We start from the raw sequence: 19,730 nt of genomic DNA on the forward strand, positions 1-19,730 counted from the left end.
ATTTCAGTAGATGACCTGTTTGAAAGAAGTATCACAATGATCATCTAAACAATGGCAAAAGGGCTGAAGTGACCGGCCAGCAGGTTGGAAGAAAGAAATTGGACAAAGGGGCTTGTTTTGAAGAGGTCATGTTAATTCATGTGAATCATTGCCAGTCGGTTAGCCATTGCAAATGATTTAAATTGAAAATTTTCTAGGTTCCATTTATTGGTGTGAGTCAGTGTTCGGGTTTGAATAGCATGTTTTACTCTTTGAAGGAAGGTTTTGAAATGATGCCGATTCATAAACGTAAATCATGATTGTTAGGATTTTTTTCATTCATGTCAAGGACCCCACTGGAAATAGGCTTTCAAGCTTTCTTGGGCTTTCCTGTTCAGACCTACTGATTTTATTCTTTGATGTATAAAGTCCATTCTTAAAGTTTTGGTGACTTGGCAAGTAAGCAAATAAAATCAATCAATCAATCGAACTGCTGCTGTGTCTGAAATCCTTTGTATTAAAATAGCCATGTGACAGCAATTTTTTTTGTTTAGTCTGAATGACAGAAGGCTCCCTTTTGGACGTCGATGCTTGGATAATCTTCTCTTTGCTTAAAACAAGTGTCGGGTGACGATCCCTGTTACTGAGTCAAGTTCACTGCCATCTGCTTGATTTTTTTATCAGTGGTGAACCGTTGACCAGACGTCGTGGTTTGGGGTGCTCTAGGCATCATTTTTAAACGTCTGGGGAGAGTTCCGTGAAAATTGCTCTCATCAGCCAATCAGATGCAAGAATTTCAGTAGCTTTTAACAGTTGTCAATGAAAAACGGTGATAAATTTCTTCATGAAGCGCTTCCCTGGTCTTTTTCTCTGTTTAATGTTATAACAGGCTGAGAAGTGAAAAATTACAGTATATCTCTAAAGTGTGCAGAGTAGTTTGCTGCACACCTTATTTGAATTGAATTGAATTTATTTCCACATTTATTTCTTCATCCTCATTGAAAACGTGAATTCGTTACAAAGCAAATCTGGAAACTACCGAGCCATATAGGCCTACGCGTATACTGGTATCACAGTGTACTTAATCAGGATGGTGTTTCACAAAGATTAAGTATGACTTAGAGTCGTACTTAAATACCAAGTTGCATACGGTATGAAAGGCTTGACTTGACCGCATTGGTCAGATCCTGTCAGGAGGACGCGCACTACTACGTATCTTTTAATAAGATCGCGCGTTGGATATCATGTACGCGTCAGCATTTAAGTGCGACTTAAGTCATGCTTAAATCTTTGTGAAACATCCCCCAGGAATCTCTTCACTAAACAAGGGAAAAAATTGCACGGGGGCAGGGGGACTAAAAAAGGGAGCATTGAAATCCTCATTCATTGCAATGTTAAATCTTATAATATGTTGCAGATTTGGCAGAAAGTTTTTAAAAAATTTATCCTGAAATTTAATAATTAATTTTTTTGCCAGCTGCGAAGTTCTTCATAAGAGTTTGTGAGAACGACTATTACACCCTTACCAGGTAAATAGTATATACCGGTACTATGAACCGTACAATGATGGGGCTATTCAATAATAATGATAATGACCTTTATATTTGTGTGTCAGAGGGATTGCTGTGTGGGTGAGCCAGTTGAAAACTGGATTGTTTGCATGGCACCTGCACACACACACATAGCTTCATGTTTATTGTAGTTATGATACTTTATAATCTGACTAGAAGAAGCCTTGCAGTTTCCATCTAAAACAGAAGAGAGGGAAAGAGAGAGTTGTTTTGTCTACAGCACCCCCACCTTTTCACTTAATGTGTCTAAAAATATGAAAATGACCATCTGTGTGTTTTCTTTTTTGCATGGTCGTTCCCAACTTTCAAAATGAATAATCGTAAATATCAATCAATAAATATTGATTATTTTACGTGCTTACAAGTAAATAATGTTGTGTGTTTCTTGATGTTTTATCAGATATTGTAGGAGCTTGCTATAGTGATAATCTCTTGATCTTATGCTAATTTGCCTTCACGGGTTAAAATGGGTAAAAATATGGCATTAGTCCCATTATCAGTCTAATGGATAACAGAACTACATGTACAATAGCACAATCAAAATAGCAGGATATGACAACCATCTTCATTTGGATCACATCCCGTTGGCTCGATACTTAAAGAAAGAAAAAAGAAGAAGCAGATTTCATGTGATTATTCAAAGCCTCGTATATTCTACAACTCCCTGAATATCATGGCAAATAGGTTGTGTGTGACCTATAGAACAAGAAACAAAAAATCAACATTACAAAATAACAACATAGCTGGATTTATAAAGCGCTTTTCTGAGAATACAAAGTGCTGCTATTATTACCCCGGCCTTAGCTGCGCTGCCCATAGAGGTGCTCGAGCATTTGATGAATTTTTTTCCTGCTGGGCTCCCATTCACCTTACCTGGGTTGAGCCCAGCACAATGTGGGTAAATTACTTGCAGAAGGAAAACACGCCATGGCTGGGAATCAAACCCACGTCCCTCAGATTGAAAGACCGAGTGTCATGACCACTAGACCATGATGCCCTCACAGGTAATAGATATTCAAAGAACTCAATAGATATCTGTGCCTATGGCAAATGAGGGTGACTTTAAATTCATGTTGTGTTAAACTTACTGTTTGATGTTCTAATTTTTTTGTTCTCTATTTTATGCACATCCTTCTTAAAACCAAACTAGAGTAGTTACAGAGAGCATGGATAGAAACTAAATTCTGACACAAATATGAAATGGAATAAAATAAGAACTGAACATTGAGTAAGCAGGAAATCACCTACACAGATAAGCACACATGGGCACATGCATTTATTATACTCCCAATAACAAATTATATTACTTATTTTGCTTCTAACTCAGCGATTACTTTGGAAATAACTGGCAATGTTTACTTTTCACACAAATAATGGTGGTCCTTATTCTGTTCGAATTCAATTGTAATCGTACAACAACAGTAGTTTATCTTTAACCCCCCAAAAGCCCTATTCCTCTCCTATATTTTTCTTGAAGGTGTGTGTGTGTGTGTGTGGGGGGGGGGTGCTGCTTTTGTCCACAATAAATTGTATGTCTTATTAGGTGTACTGACCTCATTTAATGGATCCCATTACCGGACTTTGTTGCATTTAAATGGCTCAAATCATCAATAGTGCTGGTCCTATTATTGCAATTTTGTTCAAAGTTGTACAAGTGAGACCAAGAACTGTGGTCTATTTGGGACCTTTCTCATCGCTACGTGTAACAGTCTATAATATTTCAGACCCTTTTTTTTAAATGGCATTACTAGTCTGTGATATCTCAGACTCTAATTTGTATTGATGATGCATATGCATGGGCCATGCTGAATGATATTCACTTTTTCAAAAATATAATCGAACTGGTCTAAAGAAATGTCCTCCATTCATTTGCAGAAGTATTGATTGACCGTGTTAGGATAGCTGTATATCTCGGATGATTTGACACGTAAGCAGTGCCACGAAAGTTCCTCTTTTACAAATTCCCATGGTCTGTTCCAAGTTCTACGTAACAATGCACGTTTTTTTCTCCTCTTTAAAACGTTTTCATGAAAGGAAAATGCGCCATCTCATGCTGTGTGGCTGTGTAAACGTGGCTCCCAATTTTGTTTATCTCATCGAGTATGGTTGCCGCCCATTCTCTATTGTCATTTTGAATTATGCTTCATTTATCGTCATATAGGAACAATAGTATGCGCAGTAGTGCATGGATTGCTCCCAGAGAATAATAAGCTCAGGATGGGATATTCATATTTTTCTTTACACCCCACCCCTTTAACTCTTCATCTCTCACCCTCTCTCCATCTCTATCTCTCTCTCTCTCACCTCTATATTGTTATGGATTGGTGGCATTTTTTTCTTTGGCTTTTCAAATTGTTTTTTTCAAAAGAGTTTCCAAAAGGGCCTTGAGATAGACGAGATTGTGATTATGAACTACAGAACAAGTGCACTGACCCGTGTTGTAGGCACAGATTTATTTGTGCATTCATGGAGGTGTAGCCATAGAGGAGATCAGGTACCATTATTGCAGCTATTCTCTTTATGGATATGATGCCATTTGTGAAGTGTTGCACAGGCAAAGCGCATTAGTGCCATGACTAGGTGACTCTGTATGTGTACCCGAGTCTTTGCGACTTTTCCACATGGAGTTGAACTTGATTTGCAACTGCGAGACACTACCACCGAACATCTTCAAGAGCCGGGTGGTGCTTCGGAGAATGGATCTCGATCGACTGGAAGATGATCAGTTGGAAGTTAAACCCGTGCAAGATGAGACTGAGGTTGAAGAAAGAGTGAGGGAAGGCGATCGCCTGGAAGGTGAATGCCTGGAAGATGATCGACAGGTAGATGGTCAAGAAGAAGATGATCAATTGGAAGTTAAACCCCTGCAAGATGAGACTGAGGATGAAGAAAGAGTGAGGGGAGATGATCAAGTGGAAGGTGATCAACTGGAAGATGATCGCCTGGAAGACAACCACCTTGAAGATGATCGCCTGGAAGAGGATGGCCTGGAAGATGATCAACTCGAAGATGATAATCTGGAAGATAATCGACTGGAAGACGATCAAGAAGAAAATGAGACCGATGATGAAGAACAAATTTTTAAAGCATGTTGGGACAAATATCGACTTGAAGTTAATCGAACAGAAGATGAGACTGATTATGAAGATAGAGCTTCAAGATCATCTTTGGAGGATGATAGAATGGATGATGATCATCTGGACAATAATCGACTGGAAGACGATCAAGAAGATGACGACCAACTGGAAGTTAAACCAGTGGAAGATGAGACTGATGATGAAGAAAGGGTTTCAAAATCATCTTTGGATGATGATAGACTAGATGATCATCCGGAATTTAAGTCACTGGAAGATGAAACTGAAGATGAAGAAACAGTTTGGGAGGATGATCATCTGGAAGAGGATCAATCGGAAGTTAAGCTACAGGAAGATGAAACCGATGATGAAGGAGTTTTGGAAGATGATCAATCAGAAGTTAAACCACAGGAAGATGAAACTGATCATGAAGAAGGAGTTATGGAAGATGATCAACTGGAAGATGAAACTGATGATGATGAAGAAGGAGATATGGAAGACGATCAATCGGAAGATGAAACTGATGATGAAGAAGGAGTCTTGGAAGATGATTCACTGGAAGACGATCAACTGGAAGATGATCGATCGGAAGGTATGCCAGCGGAAGATGACTCTGATGATGATGAAGAAGAAGTTTTGGAGGAAGATCCGCCGGAAGACGATCGTCTGGACGATGATCAAACGGAAGATTATTCACTGGAAGAAGAGACTGATGGTGAAGAAAGGGTTTGGGGACGCAATCGACCTGAAGATGTCCAACAGGAAGATGAACAACTGCAAATAAAGCCACTGGTAGAAGAGTCTGATGAAGAAGTAAGAGTTTTAAAAGCATTTTGGGAACTCACCCCTACTATAGTTACATGTAATTGTTTGCTGCATGCGTGTCATTTTCAGTTTGTATTTAGCCTATAAACAAGTGCAGTGTGCACTCCATACATGATTGTACACCTGCATCTTTGGATGTTTTATCTTGTTGATTGCCAATGACGCTGCCATTATTTTCATGGGATTAATACCCTCTACAGCTTCTTGACCCTGTCCACAGTCACTTTCCTTGATCAATCCATTGAACGGGGCTACAGGTTTGGTATATTTCATTCCCGTTCACAGTCATAATAATAGTCTTTTACCAATCACGTTGATATGGAAGCCCTTTAAGCATTGTACAGCGACAGCAGGTCAAAGGTACTGCACTTGATTTTATAAAGTAGACATTTTACTGCCTGCCGGAGGCATGACGTTTTCGGGTCATTCGTCCCATTTTCGTTCTCATGATAACTAAAAAACCTTCAGATGGATTAACTTTGAAATTAGTCCAAGTGTGCATATAGAAAGGAGGATTATCTGAACCTTACGAGTATTAAGGTCAAGGGTCACAGAGGTCATTATGTACATTGAAATTTATTCTTGTGAAAACTAAAGACAATTTTAAGGATCAACTTGGCTTATGTACAGTCCTTATATGAGAGATGGTGTCAAAAGGTCATATAGGGCATCATACAAAAAACATCCTAATTGTTCAATTACTGAAGGGGTCAACTTTTGTGAGCCAAGATGATCGAACTAGATTTTGAGGTCACACATTCAAGACTCAAAGATCAAGACACAAGGCAGAGAGGTCTTTGCATTCATGAAATTATCATGTGATCATTTTCTCAATAATCAAATAAACATGGAGGGATGAATTTCAAGCCTGGCTCATGTATGCAGTTAGAAATAGAAATTATCTGAGTAGATTAGGGGGTCACAAGGTCAATTTTCAAGATCATTGAGGTTATAATAAGAAAATTGTAGAAGTTAGAAGGGATAGAGTGGTAATTTGGCAAGGGCAGAAGGATGAATTTTGACCCGTGTGCAGTCAAGAATGGGGACCTTCGGCTCATAGGGTCACCGTAGATCATTTCTTGGATCGCACTAGATCGTTTCGAGCGTTCAGTCCTGCTGGACCAGCATTGGATCGGTCTTGAAAAGTGGCTTTCAACAGGGTCTTTTTGCCGATGATTTTATAAAATATTGATAGAATATCCTGATTGATACCCTTTATGCAATAAAATCTTGAGCTGGAAAATACTGTGATTCTACAGGGCAGGACTTGGATAATTTGGTTCTCTTTGCACTTGTTCACATTAAAAGTGGTGGCGCCCATTGCATTTTAACCTACCATAAGATAGGCAGTCTATTTAGAACTCTGATCTGATCAATGAAGACGGAATATCTGTGAATTGTCTATTTGCAGGAATTCTGCTCAGCCTCTTTCACTACGTCTTCCTCACCTTTCCAATTGCTTTGTCAATGCTGAAGTGGAAATATACGAAGAGAAAAGATGCTGAGGAGGATTCCAGCAGGAAGACAGGACACAATATTCTGCCTTGTGTTGATGTTTTATAGTCATGAATAGGCCCCTGTGCACTGCATCCTGATTCCATTTTAACTAATGAATCATACCTGCTCTCCTTTAGGGTTAGAATGAAGATGGGGGGGGGGGAGTTCATTCGCACACAGCATTATTCAAATTCTGATTTGGAAATCAATTTTGGTTAACCACAATCATTGGCGGGGTAAACAAGTATCGGCAGCCAGGTTCCGAGCTCCTCGCTGAACTTATCTGCGCATCAGCGATCGGCTGATTGACGATCACATACATTGAAATGAACGTTTGTGATCATGTGCTTGCTTTTGCATTTTTGGACGGTATGATGGGACATGTGATGGCATTCAGACACTGATTTTATCATCATTATACTTTATTTTATTTACTTGCCCAAATCACCCAACCAACATCATACAAATCATGAATATCTTTTGGTAAACTCTTGTGCTTCTTTCGATCATGATTAGAGTCAAGAGCAAATATATATTTTGACCTCATAGGATGCATACAGCACCTTGGATATCCTTTTTTTTTGTCATTTTTCAAATTCTAAAACCGTGATTTATTGTGTGTGAATGACCCCCCTCTCCCTGTGTGATGGTCCTGTTATTACCCCATTCATAAATTCCCCCCTACCATGTGTGGTGTCTTACAGTTATTATGATGTAAAACAAACTTAAGTTTCCTTGTAGGTCGCGCATGGATGGCAAGTATGGAAATAACGAGCTTTTACCTTTCTCGATGTTTCTTTTGATTGTATCTGCTGCAGTGGGGGAGAACGTTGGCTTCTATTGTTGGTTCAGAGAGTGAGTGGGGAAAATCAGCCATGCGGAACCTGCCATTACCTGAGCTGAAGCCATGTTTGCATGGCGGGAATCTTGACAATACTCCGTTTCCATTGGTATTTGTTATTCCTACATTTCATTATTTCAATTATTCTATTTTTTTATGGATCTATTTTTTATGTTGGGATGAAGTGGTATGTCCGTTGTTTGGGGACGCTGCTAAGTGAATATTGAACAATATCCATGCTCTTTGTCTGTTATTTATTACAAATATTTTGTTTTCTTTTGTGAATAATTATTCAAAAGCTGTTTTCAAAGTCAGCACTTCTGCTGTATCGAACCGCGTAATGCATGCAAGGCTGCCAGAGGCATTCCACTTGTTTATTTTTTTCTTATTTAATTGTAATAAAAAAAACAGGATTCAATCACGTTGAATTGGAATCTACTCTAAATTGGGAAGAATCTACTCCAATTAATGATAGAATTTAATCTGAAATTATTGGAATCCATTCCACATTAAAGTGGAATCCACTCTTAGATATTTATCATATAATCATTTAGAGTAGATTTCATGACATATTTATTTGACTATAGGTGGTTTCAGACCGCCTCGAAGTTCGCCAGTTCCAGGTATTCTCTGATCGGGAAATTTACCCTGATCAGAAAATACCAGGTATTTTGGTAATGTGAAAGCAAACTACGCGTAATTTCCCCGAAAGAAAATACCCGCTAAATAGTAGGTACTTGGCGAAATTACGAGAACTTTCGTGGGGATTTTTCCAAGGTCGCAGGTATTTTGGCGATGTGAAAGCAAATTACGGGAACTTTTATCCCAGCGTGTCGTTGGGCGCGGCAGCGTGGGTGGCTGCTGGGCAAGTGATTTTGAATCTCCCGCCTTGCCTGCTTATCAGACCACACTGCGCATGCTCGTAACTTCGGGAACTTATCCCAAAGGATGTGTTTCGGGGCGGTGTGAATGCAGGAATAATTAACGGGTATTTTTTAGCCTTAAAAAGTTCTCGTAATTTAACGGGGATTCTTGTGATCGAGGTGGTTTGAAACCGCCTTTTGTGAACAGTTAGCTGAAGCAGAAGTTTCCTGTTTGATCCAATTATTCTATTTTAGGTCTTACTTTTCCATTGGACCTTGTCTCTGAGTAGATTTTCATTTCTCCTCCTTGCATTGTGCATACTAATGCTCACTGCATGATGTTAAAAATGATAGACCTATTGTAAAATGAGTTTCGTCATTCAAAGTGTATTTGCACTGTGTAAAACAGGAAAGCGAAACTGAAATTACACTCATAATCAGCACTTGTTTGCTTGGCAAACAGCTGTAATAGAAGTCATCCTTAAGAGTTGTAATATATGGTAGATCTATGAAAGAGGAAAATGAACTTTCGCCCCTCACATCATGACGCATCCAAGCTAAAATGTTCTGAAACGGAAGGGGCCCGGAGATCATTTCTGGGGGAAGCATCAGAGGTGAGGGTGATCACTGACTGGAAATTGATATGAAGTCATGTAATGAAGTGTCTTTGGTGCTTAAAGAGAAATGCCATTAGTTGCAGTAAACACTGATTTCATGAGAAAGTCTGTAAAACCAGGCTTTATTGTCAGTATATCATCGAGGATCTAGATCTGGTACAGTTACATAAACTGAACTTTGTGAAATCTTGAAATCTACGCTGAAAATTGTTCACACTGAAGATCACCGACACAGATAGGCACACGTGGGACCGTGTATTATTATTGCTGGAATAAAGACCCGATGGAAGTGACTGAATCTGCGCTTATTTTGCTGATTTCTCAGCAATTACACAATTTCTTCCAGAATCCTTTGGCAAATATTTTTTTATTCATACAAACAGACACTTGGGTGGTCATTATATTAGATTCTGTATGCAGTCATTTTGAGATTGTTACCAAAACTGGAATTTATCTTTAAGTGTATCTTACAGACACAGACTTTCGATTTCTTCAAACACACTAGTGGGGTCTGAAATTTTAGACTACCAGAGGCAATTGGGTATCGTGTACTGTAGCTTCTTCAATCTCTGCATTGGCATAGTGAGTGTTAAACATGTGCTGCCTAGACTTCTGTCAAGACTCAGTTGTTAATTAAAAGTTCCAATTAGGATAGGTGTTTATGCCTTCAAAGCACATTAGATGCAATAATTGGAAAGTGAAGAGAACATGCAAGATAGACCAACAGAAAGACAGAAGGAATTGATGTACTCTTTTTTGAATCCTTTTTTCAATAAATATTTTTACAGTGAGATTTAAATGAAACTAACAAACATGAGGGATGATTTTAGACAATTTCTTTCTAAGGATCCCAGTTCTGATAAGAATTGTAGCCATTTTAATAGGTCTATTCCAAAGGAAAAGGGTTTCCCCAGTATGTACATGTAGGTGAAGGATAATTAATTCTTGGTCATTTTTTTTCATTATAAGAGTGAGGGGTGAAAAAAGGAAGAGAAATGAGAAGATAGAGATTGAGGGAGATGTCCGTGTGTTTTTTTTTTTACAGTTGTACTTATCTCACTGTAAATTAAAGGCTTAGCTAATATGGCCAGTACAAAGGGCAATAATTATTTGGGATTACTGGACAACCATATAACTGTACAAGCACAATAGGTAGGCCTACATGTTTTGCCTTCTTAAAAATTTCACCAAAGTATAGACCAGCACTCGTTGTAAAAGCAGGTAAAGAGTGTAATCTTATTAAGTCTTCCAAAAAAAATCATATGTATTTAACCCCCACCCCCCCCACTCACATAGCATTTGAGTGAAAACTAACTTTTTGAATTGTTCCATTGTTGTGAAGTCCTTGGACTGTATGAAACTTTTATGAATAAGAAAATTCGTTTTTTTGTTGTTGCTTTTATACATGAAGACATTTTTCACAATTTTGTTATTCAAAACAAAACATAGATTTTAAAATGAATATATACACATGAATGTGGTGTGGATTTTTACAAGTACATGTTTTGAAAGTACAATTCTGGGCTAAAAGAATGTCCTTTGTCTAATACATTGTTCATAGTGATCTCTTTCTCCGGTGACCTTGAGCTGGGAATCGTCTGGAAAAGGGCACAGGTAAACAAACATTTACCTGTTGAACTCCTGGGCCTCGTCTTACAAAGAGTCACGAGTGATCCAATCAATCGTAACTCTGTGGAAATCCATCAGTGCCATTATTTCTTCAACAAGAAATTTGCAAAATGACCATTGTAAACAAAGGAAAACACACCAAATTGTCAAGAAATCAATGATTATTTTTGGATATACATTCATATGTAGAATTTTTTTTTAACAAACATGCATTTTATATGTTGAATTTGCTGACTTTCCTTAGTTACTATTGATCGGATCAATTGCAACTCTTTGTAAGACAGGTCCCTGGAATTAAATTATTTACTCACCTGTGCTATTCATATTGCACCTTTCGCTGCTTTTCCCCCCCTTTAAGTTCAATTTGGAAGAGCTCAGTGTGAAAGGGGTATATTTTCTTTGCCTGTAAACTTTAGTTTTGAGCTCAATGGGTATAGCGGAGAAGAATTCATTATGCAAGGGTATGAAGAGTGAAGCTGAACTGACTTCTTTGACTAGCTTTTTGACAAGGCCTTGCGACTCTATATTACTCGTCAAGTAATGATAATAATTATACTTGCTTATATAGCGCTTAACACTTACTTTGTCAGAAGTCTCTAAGTGCTCTACAGTATATGCAGCATAATTACCCTGGCTTTAGCAGTGCAGCTGTTACGCGCGCTGCGTTTCAAGGAATAAATTCCTGCCAGGTACCCATTTACCTCACCTGGGTTGAGTGCAGCACATTGTGGATCAATATCTTGCTGAAGGAAATTATGCCGTGGTTGGGATTTGAACCCACGACCCTCTGTTTCAGAGTCCGGAGTCGTTTTTTTTCAGTAGGTAGGTATGTGATATATAAATATCCAAACAGACACAATGCCTGGTTTAAAGGCTATGTCACGTCCATCCTGGTATCACGGAAAGTAGAATTTTTTTATCTTCCCCCTCTCTCCCTTCCTACCCCTCCCCTTGCTGTGACATTCAATGTCACTCCCTTTCCTGAAAATTCCGACCCTTGGGGCGACCTTGACTGTTGACGTGGCAACCAGTGACTCTGGAGTCCCCTAAAGGGGTGATTGATGATGTTTTGCTTGGGATCTGAAAGACATGATATTTTTACACAAGTGCAGAAGGCTTGGGAATCTGAAACGGCTCCTGTCATGTTGCCGACTTTCATGTGGTATGTTTTTTTTTTATTCATGCCAATGGAATGGCTAGCATGATATAAAAAAAAATATATCTTGGAATGTATGTGAATAATTTGAAGATAAACTGTATTTCATTATTTACTACTACACTCCAGCCATGTACATACTGTCTACTTTGTGCTATGTTCCAAGAAATGGAGGAATCTACTGTAAGAAAATTGCTGTACCTTCGTTTATGGTAAGAATACACAGAAAATGGGGTTATTGGTAAAAAAAAAATCCAGCAAATAAACGTTGTTGGCCAAATAGACTGGAAATATCCCCCATTAAAAACATGCCCCCCTTCCCAGAAATAGAAGATGTGATTATGTTGCTTCAATACAGTCAGTCAACAAATGTGAACATTGTTCATTCTCATTTGTTAATATATCCCAGTTATCTTTGAAGTGTCTACTTTGTTTGTGATCTTTCTGTTATTATCCAAACAATTCTAGGTATATTTCTGGAGGTCAGTTAAGGTCGCCCAGACTCCAAACCTTGCTGTTTTCCTTTCAAGCGTCTTCACCAATAACTATAGACTTCAGACCCTGGTGGACTTTGTGGTTGAGTTGTTAATAGAGATGTACTCTCGGAGATAAGACAGGACTGTATTGTTTGTTGAGTAAACCCTTTGTCTGGCCAAAGATTGCTTGTTAAAAGATGTTCTCTTCTAGACCTATCAACAATAGCGATAGTGCCGTCATTTATTGTGAAACCGCAAGACAACTGCGTAAATGCGTGCATGCAGGTGAGATGACGATTGCCCTTCATTGTAAAATGGAGAGTTGTTTGAGGGAATTTGCTTGATAATCTTTCTGTGGAGGGGGATCTTGTGGTGAGTTGGATTGGATAATCTCTTTCAATGTCTATAGGGCTATATCATTTCTTTATTCTACTTCCAGCATGTAATCCTTCTGTAGTGGTACATGTAGTCTGTCACTTCAGCCTTTTTTATTCTAGATCTAAAAACAATAAGAGAGTACTTTATTTTTTTCCTTATTGATCGATTGATGTGTTGTGGTACACGATAGCGACTATAGTTTTACATTCATCCAAGGAAATGTCTGCAGATATGCTGTAATACAATGCCAAATAGGTCTAAAAATGGAAGGGTTGATCGTAGGAAACAAAGAAATTTTATCAATCTTTATGTAACTGCCCATTCATTCACTCCTACACAAAGCTACTCAGTTAAAACAACACCTCCGTATACATGTTTGATGCTCATATTCAAGAAATTGTTGGGTTTTTTGAATAAATGGTTTTGAAGCATCTAGTGGCTTTGTCTTTTAACGTAATCTTTGTTTCCAACTGACCACTATTATTGCACCAGTGCTTGATGTACAGTACTAATACTAACCACAGATAAAGTCAATATGTCCATTGTTAAGACGTACTGTTGCTGTTTTCATTCTTTCTCAAGCGACACTTTATTTCCAATTGTTCAACGCAATCTGCTCTGTGGAGCGATTCAACTCAGAAGTGTGCTTAATCCCCAGACGACACCACTCCGCTGCACACGTACCCCATTCATTGAATTGTCCACGTTCTAAAGTGGTCGGATGCCGGAATTGCTTGCTACCCTATGTAAACCTATTCTGGATCTATTTCCTCATGATGCTGTCTCCTTTTGACAGTTTTTAGTCAAAACATTTCGTGATGTCCGGCCTGTTTTTGGCAGAAGTGGTTGTTTACTTTGGAACATGGGAACATGTCTGCTCAGAACACATCTGAGGTAAGAGCATATTAATATAACAGGTCTAAATAAACTGTATTGAAGTATTATGTAGCTTACACTATATGCAGTGCAACAATAGCAATGTGTAGGACAAGGTTCCTGTGGCGTGGTTTTCTGTTTGAATAAATAGAATCCTATTTGTGCTAAGATATTAGGCCTATAGGTTTCGCTCAGGTGTTTCAAAGTACTGCACTACATGTACAATATACCATTGGAAAATATTTGTTCGGCAACTTACAAGATGGCTCAGTCGGTAGAGCGGGGGTTTCGGATTCCGGTCACCCGGAATTCCCAAGTGGTGCCCTAGTTCCCTTTGGTAAGGCATTTATCCTCATTACCAGGTCCCTCGGAGAGGACCTTAAGCCGTTGGTCCCCTGGCTGCTTGCTCACAGGCATTCATGCTTTCTAGCAGTCAGGTAAAAATTTCGGTACAAGCATGAAAAGCAAATAATAATAATCTGCTTTTATCTAGCGCTTGATACACCAGAACGATGTGTCTAAAGCACTTTACAGATGTATTATTACCCCGGTCATTGGATTCAATCGGTCATTCCTGCACACATCGTGTGCACATCCTTCACTCCCAGCACAGAAGCTGCATAAGCCTATTCACAGTCATAACATGAGTATAGTCTTGAGGGGAAGCTTGCTCTATTCAAGCCTTTGAGATATTCTATCATACCATGATTAGACCGTGTCCAAACAACAATTAAATGTGATTATTGCCGCAGCTGTTCAAATTCATATAGGGTTGTCTTGTCTTGACTTTGTCCAGGTGATATGGGAATTCCCCTTGAATTCTCAAACATACTTCCTTAAGTTGTTATATTAAGTGAGAATTAGACAAATTCAATATTTCCTTCTATTCATTTTAAAGCACTGAAAATAAATTTTCTTTCTCCCACCTTGTAATTATCTCGAGATAAATGGTTGATGAATTAAAAATATTTGATATTTCCTTGACTGTTCTGTATAGACTGTGTGGAGCATAAGCAGCAGTTATTCCTATTTACATTTGAAATAGGAACGATGGTTGCTGAATTCAAAATTTGTTTCTGTCATTGAAAAGTTTGAATTGTTAGCAGAAGTTGGGTAAATATCTTTTTTGGTACCGGTAGTTTTCTTTGAACCACGTAACTTGTATTTCAAATTTTGAATAAATATGTAGCTCTTTTGTTTCTAACAGCGTCCTTTTTTTCAAATACATTGGGGAAATAAGGGAAAAGGCGATTCCCTGTGTCAGGCTAATGGGAATTTAAGAATTAATTAATTTGTATAATTGTATGGAAAGAGCCAGACTTGCACAACTGCAAGAGTTCTGCAACTGCAGGAACCCAACTTACAAGGCTTAAAGGTGAATGCTAGTTTTGGTAACGATATCAAAATGAGTTCGTACAGAATCCAATGAAATGACCACCAAAGTGTCTGTTTGTATAAATAAAACGTATGTGCCAAAGGATTCTGGAAGAAATTGTGTAATTGCTGAGAAATCAGCAAATAAGCACAGGATTCGGGTAGAGCGTCGGGCCTGACACTGGAAGCAATAATTACATGTATATACTGTCCCACATGAGCTTACATAATGTATCTGTGGTGGGGATCTTCAGTCCGAACATTTTTCAGCGTAGATGTCAAGATTTCACTAAGTTCAGTTTATGTAACTGTACCAGATCTAGATCCTTGGTGATATACTGACAATTAAGCCTTGTTTTAAAGACTTTCTCATGAAATTAGGGTTTACTGCAACTACTGGAATTTCTGTTTAGTTTGCTCTCCTGCCTGGGGAGTGTTTCACCAAGGATCTTGTTAGTGATAATAACTGACAAACTAGCTCTGAGCCAATGAGATACCTGGATTTCAGTAGCTTATAACAATAGTCAATGAAAGAATTTGTGTGCATTGGAATGTTTCTTGTAGGTCTTTGCTGCAGTTTTTCCAAGATGCCTGGCGATAACATTGTTGTAACTGTTTCTATATGTAACAAATTATTGGCAGTTGACTGTAGGAACTAGGACTATGTGCTGCTATTTTTACCCACAGCTTGCTTCTAAAGTTTCTTTTCAAAGAATGCTTAATGATCCCATATTGGAGTGATGATCTCTGTCAACCCATTACAGAGTCATTACACTCTGCCATTGATCCGAAGCAGAATGATGGTGTATTCCAAGATCCTAAGTACCCATGAAAACACTGTTGCTGAATCCAGTTTCCACTGAGGTTAGCTAGCTTAGCGCTTCCCTTTTGTCCTCTCCTGACCTTGAAAACAAAGAAGGTTGCAGGCCTCTTGTTAACTCCTATTGTGTTCTCTTCCCCCTGTCCCTTTGAGCAGGAGTTTCTGGAAAAGGGAGTGTATCCATGTGAGTAGGATGATTGTCCCACGTAGCCTTGAAGACAAAAGAAAACCCTTCTCTTGTTAAACCCTATTGTGTAGGTTTCCCTCCAAAGTTGTGCAGTGGGAGTGCTGTAAAAAACGGCACATTGATTGTGTATGTGTGTTTATGAAGTGATAATTGTTGATCAAATCACTTTCCTAGCCCCATTTAGTACGCCAATGTGATAAATTAGCACTAGGTGGGGGGGGGGTACAATAGTGGACTTAGTCTCATTTCTCCAAACGGCCTAAAATACAAAACTACGTCATAAAGCTAAGAGTATGGTCATGCGCTGACTATTGGAAGACAGTCTTTCAGTGTGGGCAGGATGGGGCTATGATGCACCTGCATGTCTTTGCTGTTAGATTTTTGGAATGTACTATACACAGAAATGACTGTTGGGGACTACATATTTTTTTTTAATCAGCCACAAGGGTACCTTTAATCCTTTGCAATTCTTTTTATTTTTATTTTTTGCAAACTTGCAAAGAGTTTGAGAGGTTATTTATTCCAGTTTTTACCCTTTTCTTTATATCTTGAATTTCTCTTTAATCAGAATCGAGTCCCGCTCATGCCGAAACACGTTTAACAAAAATGTCTTATGCTATATAGCATTGTGTGTGAGCGTGCCTCACCATTGTATTCAGTGCAGGTGTGAATGCAGTTTGAAAAATAATCTGTCCCTCGGAAAAGACGCAAATGTTGGTCCTTTGTATAGGACAGTCGCAACATATGCACGTTAAAACCAATACACTATTCGTCAAAGAGTAGGGTGTTCACATGGTGTATTGCACCTGCTGGTCCCGGCAAAATCAGGTCAAGTACCTGCTGCGTTTGTGCCCGGAGGGCCCTGCCTGGTATACATCCAGATCCAGAATATTGATAAAAAAATTGTTATGATAAAGTTGAATCAAATCTTGCTGTAATACTTCTGAAAGCCTATGAGATTCATTTCATCCAGATGATTACGTGATTTGGTGTTAACCCGTTCGCGACGGCATAGTAGAATAGGTTCTAACACCCCAAACGAGATTAATCAGCCGGCCATGTCAAGTTCGAACAGCTCCATTGTTCCGTGCGTGCGAGCTGGATCGTTGATTACAAAAGCGTGTGTGCGATCCACGATGAGTGAATTGATCGATCGATAGTTTTCGCGCATGCGTAGTTCATTTCATGTTTTGGCTGCACGGAGTTCAGAGCTCACCTGTCGCTCCAGTGCTATAATGTCCGTACAGAGTGACTTCTTTGAGAATGTATTGTTGGTGATGTGGGTTTTGAAGTTCTTCTTGGACTTCTTCTTTTTCGATATTACTATTATCATAATATTCTCATAATGTTACTATTATCATAATATTCTCCCTTCCTTTCTTCTTCCTTTTCTTCTTTTTCGATCTTCTTATTATTATCAAAATTATTATTCTCATTTCTTTTCTTCTCATATTCTTTTTTTTTCGATATTCTTCTTATCTTATCATCCTCATTTCCTTTCTTCTTTTGTTCGATCTCTGTCTCATCTTTTTGTTCTTATACTTCCTATTTATAGACCCCCCCCCCCTTCTCCCTTGATATAGTCTTGCTTTGTTTCCTCTTGCAAATGAAATCCTCCTTGTTTTTTCTTCCTTTTTTATAATGCTCCCTTTTCATTTTCTCCTCCTTCTTCTTCTTCACTGATAATTGTGTAATCCTACACCTCCATCTCCTAAGTTTTCTCTTTCTTTTTCCCTTCTATTTATTCTTGTTATGAATTTGCTTGTGCTTCTTTTTTTCGCCTTTTTTCTTCGTCGTCTTATTTTCTCTTTATACCTATTCTCATTCTTTTACTCCCGTCGTCCTATTTTGCTTAATTTTGTTCTCTCTGTTTTTCTCTTCATGCAAAATGAAAAAAAATGAAGAATATGATATTTCCTTTTAAAAGTATGCCCCCCAAAACATGAATCTTCAAAATATCGTTATATGCATACAAGTAATACTTTCTGAACAAGAAATCATAATCTTCTCGATTAAAATTTGCAAGGTGGTATACGACAATTATTATGAAGATTATTTATCATTTATCATCCAATTACTTAAGTTAGCCCACCCCATCCCCCATGATCACCATTATCTTCTCCCTTCATCTTTTTTCTGTTTCGTCTGCTTTTTTATTTTATCTTTTTCTTTGTCTTATCATTATTATATTCATAATCTTAACCATTGTTGTTGTTATTATTATCAATATTATTATTATTTTTTATTATCCGATTGTTATATTTTCTTTTATTATTTGTTATTATCATTGTTAGTGTTGATAGTAATGTTTATAATTGTTATCATTGATATTATGTAAACATTTGAATATTTTACATGTAAAGAATAAAAAAAATTAGTTTAATTCGATTGAAAAATATTATTGTTATTGTCATGAATGCCACCCCCTCTACTCTCTCTAATCCCCTTACCTCTAGTCAACCTCTACTTATATTCTCTCTCTCCTCTATTTTCCCTTTACTTTTTTCCCTTCTATTCAATCAGTAGCTTACGCAGGGGGGAGAGGGTTCAATTTCATACGAGGCGCTTTTAATCGAAAAAAATGTACTACAACACTGCGCAGACAAGTGGGTTATGCTCTCTCTCTCTTCTTCATCTCCCGTTCCGTGCCCCCGGCCCTCTCTCTTTTTTTTTCCTTCTGAGTATATTCTCGTCATCACAGAAATATGTCCAAACCCGGCCCTCCAAGCCCAACCCATACTAAAAATAGAACCTACATTAGGATAGGTGCCCGGCATATTCGGCCCATAATCAATTTCAAATGATTTCTAGATTTTATACGTCGTCGAGAAATGTTCAACAAAAACCTCCAAATTATTTCCTTAATTTAAAATCCAACGGAGACGTTGCCATGTATTTGTGTAAAAAAATGAATATTATGTATCAAATGATTCTAGTAATTAAAATTGTATTAAAAACAAGACATTCTGCCTTTCTTTCATTATCCAAGAATATACAATAAGTCCCTGCAAACCGTTTTATTTATTGTGAACTTACTCAATTCTCAGTTTATTTCACTAGTTTAGAACGTGTGTGGTTATTTTCTTGACATGTATGTGCAAAGGATTTAATGATCAACAAATGATTAGTAATTCATGGAAAATGCAAGAAAAAATAACTTAAGTATATGTTGGTCAATTTAAAATGGAAAAAAATGAGTGTGACCAGAAAGACATTTTCGGTTTTGCTGGTATTCTAGTTGTCAGAGATCGGCGGTGAACCAAGGAATTCTTGGTGGAGAGGACTATAAATGCACTACTTTTTCTTTACTTTTTTCTGACAAGCAAAGGGGGGGGGGAGAAATAGAGGTCAGCAATGAAATCGCAACCCAAGTTACACCATTACTATTTTATACCCTTTTTTTTATTCTAGTGCATATAAATTATATTCCATCATTTAACCCCCCCCCCCATTTGTTTCGCCACACTCACTGTCAAATTTTCGGACAATATATGATTTGATTAACATTTTAGGAACTTTCCGTTCGGAAATTATTATTTCCTGCGTTCAGTTTGTTTTAATATCCAA

General features: G+C 38.0%; 1 protein-coding gene across 7 annotated transcripts in view; it reads left to right on the top strand.

Moving 5' to 3' along the window:
• Positions 1 to 19,730, top strand: part of LOC121415187 (histone-lysine N-methyltransferase ASH1L-like) — a 107,842-nt gene that overhangs the window by 9,117 nt on the left and 78,995 nt on the right. For 2 of the 7 annotated variants that reach the window (XM_041608343.1, XM_041608344.1), the window contains exons 1-2: positions 4,034 to 5,437; positions 7,765 to 7,896. In XM_041608343.1, the coding sequence (XP_041464277.1) occupies positions 4,172 to 5,437; positions 7,765 to 7,896 (1,398 nt within the window). In that variant the 5' untranslated portion in view covers positions 4,034 to 4,171. The other 5 variants (XM_041608347.1, XM_041608346.1, XM_041608349.1 and 2 more) reach the window with 5 other exon arrangements.

This window comes from Lytechinus variegatus, chromosome 5, assembly GCF_018143015.1.
Source record: "Lytechinus variegatus isolate NC3 chromosome 5, Lvar_3.0, whole genome shotgun sequence".
NCBI classification, from domain to species: domain Eukaryota; kingdom Metazoa; phylum Echinodermata; class Echinoidea; order Temnopleuroida; family Toxopneustidae; genus Lytechinus; species Lytechinus variegatus.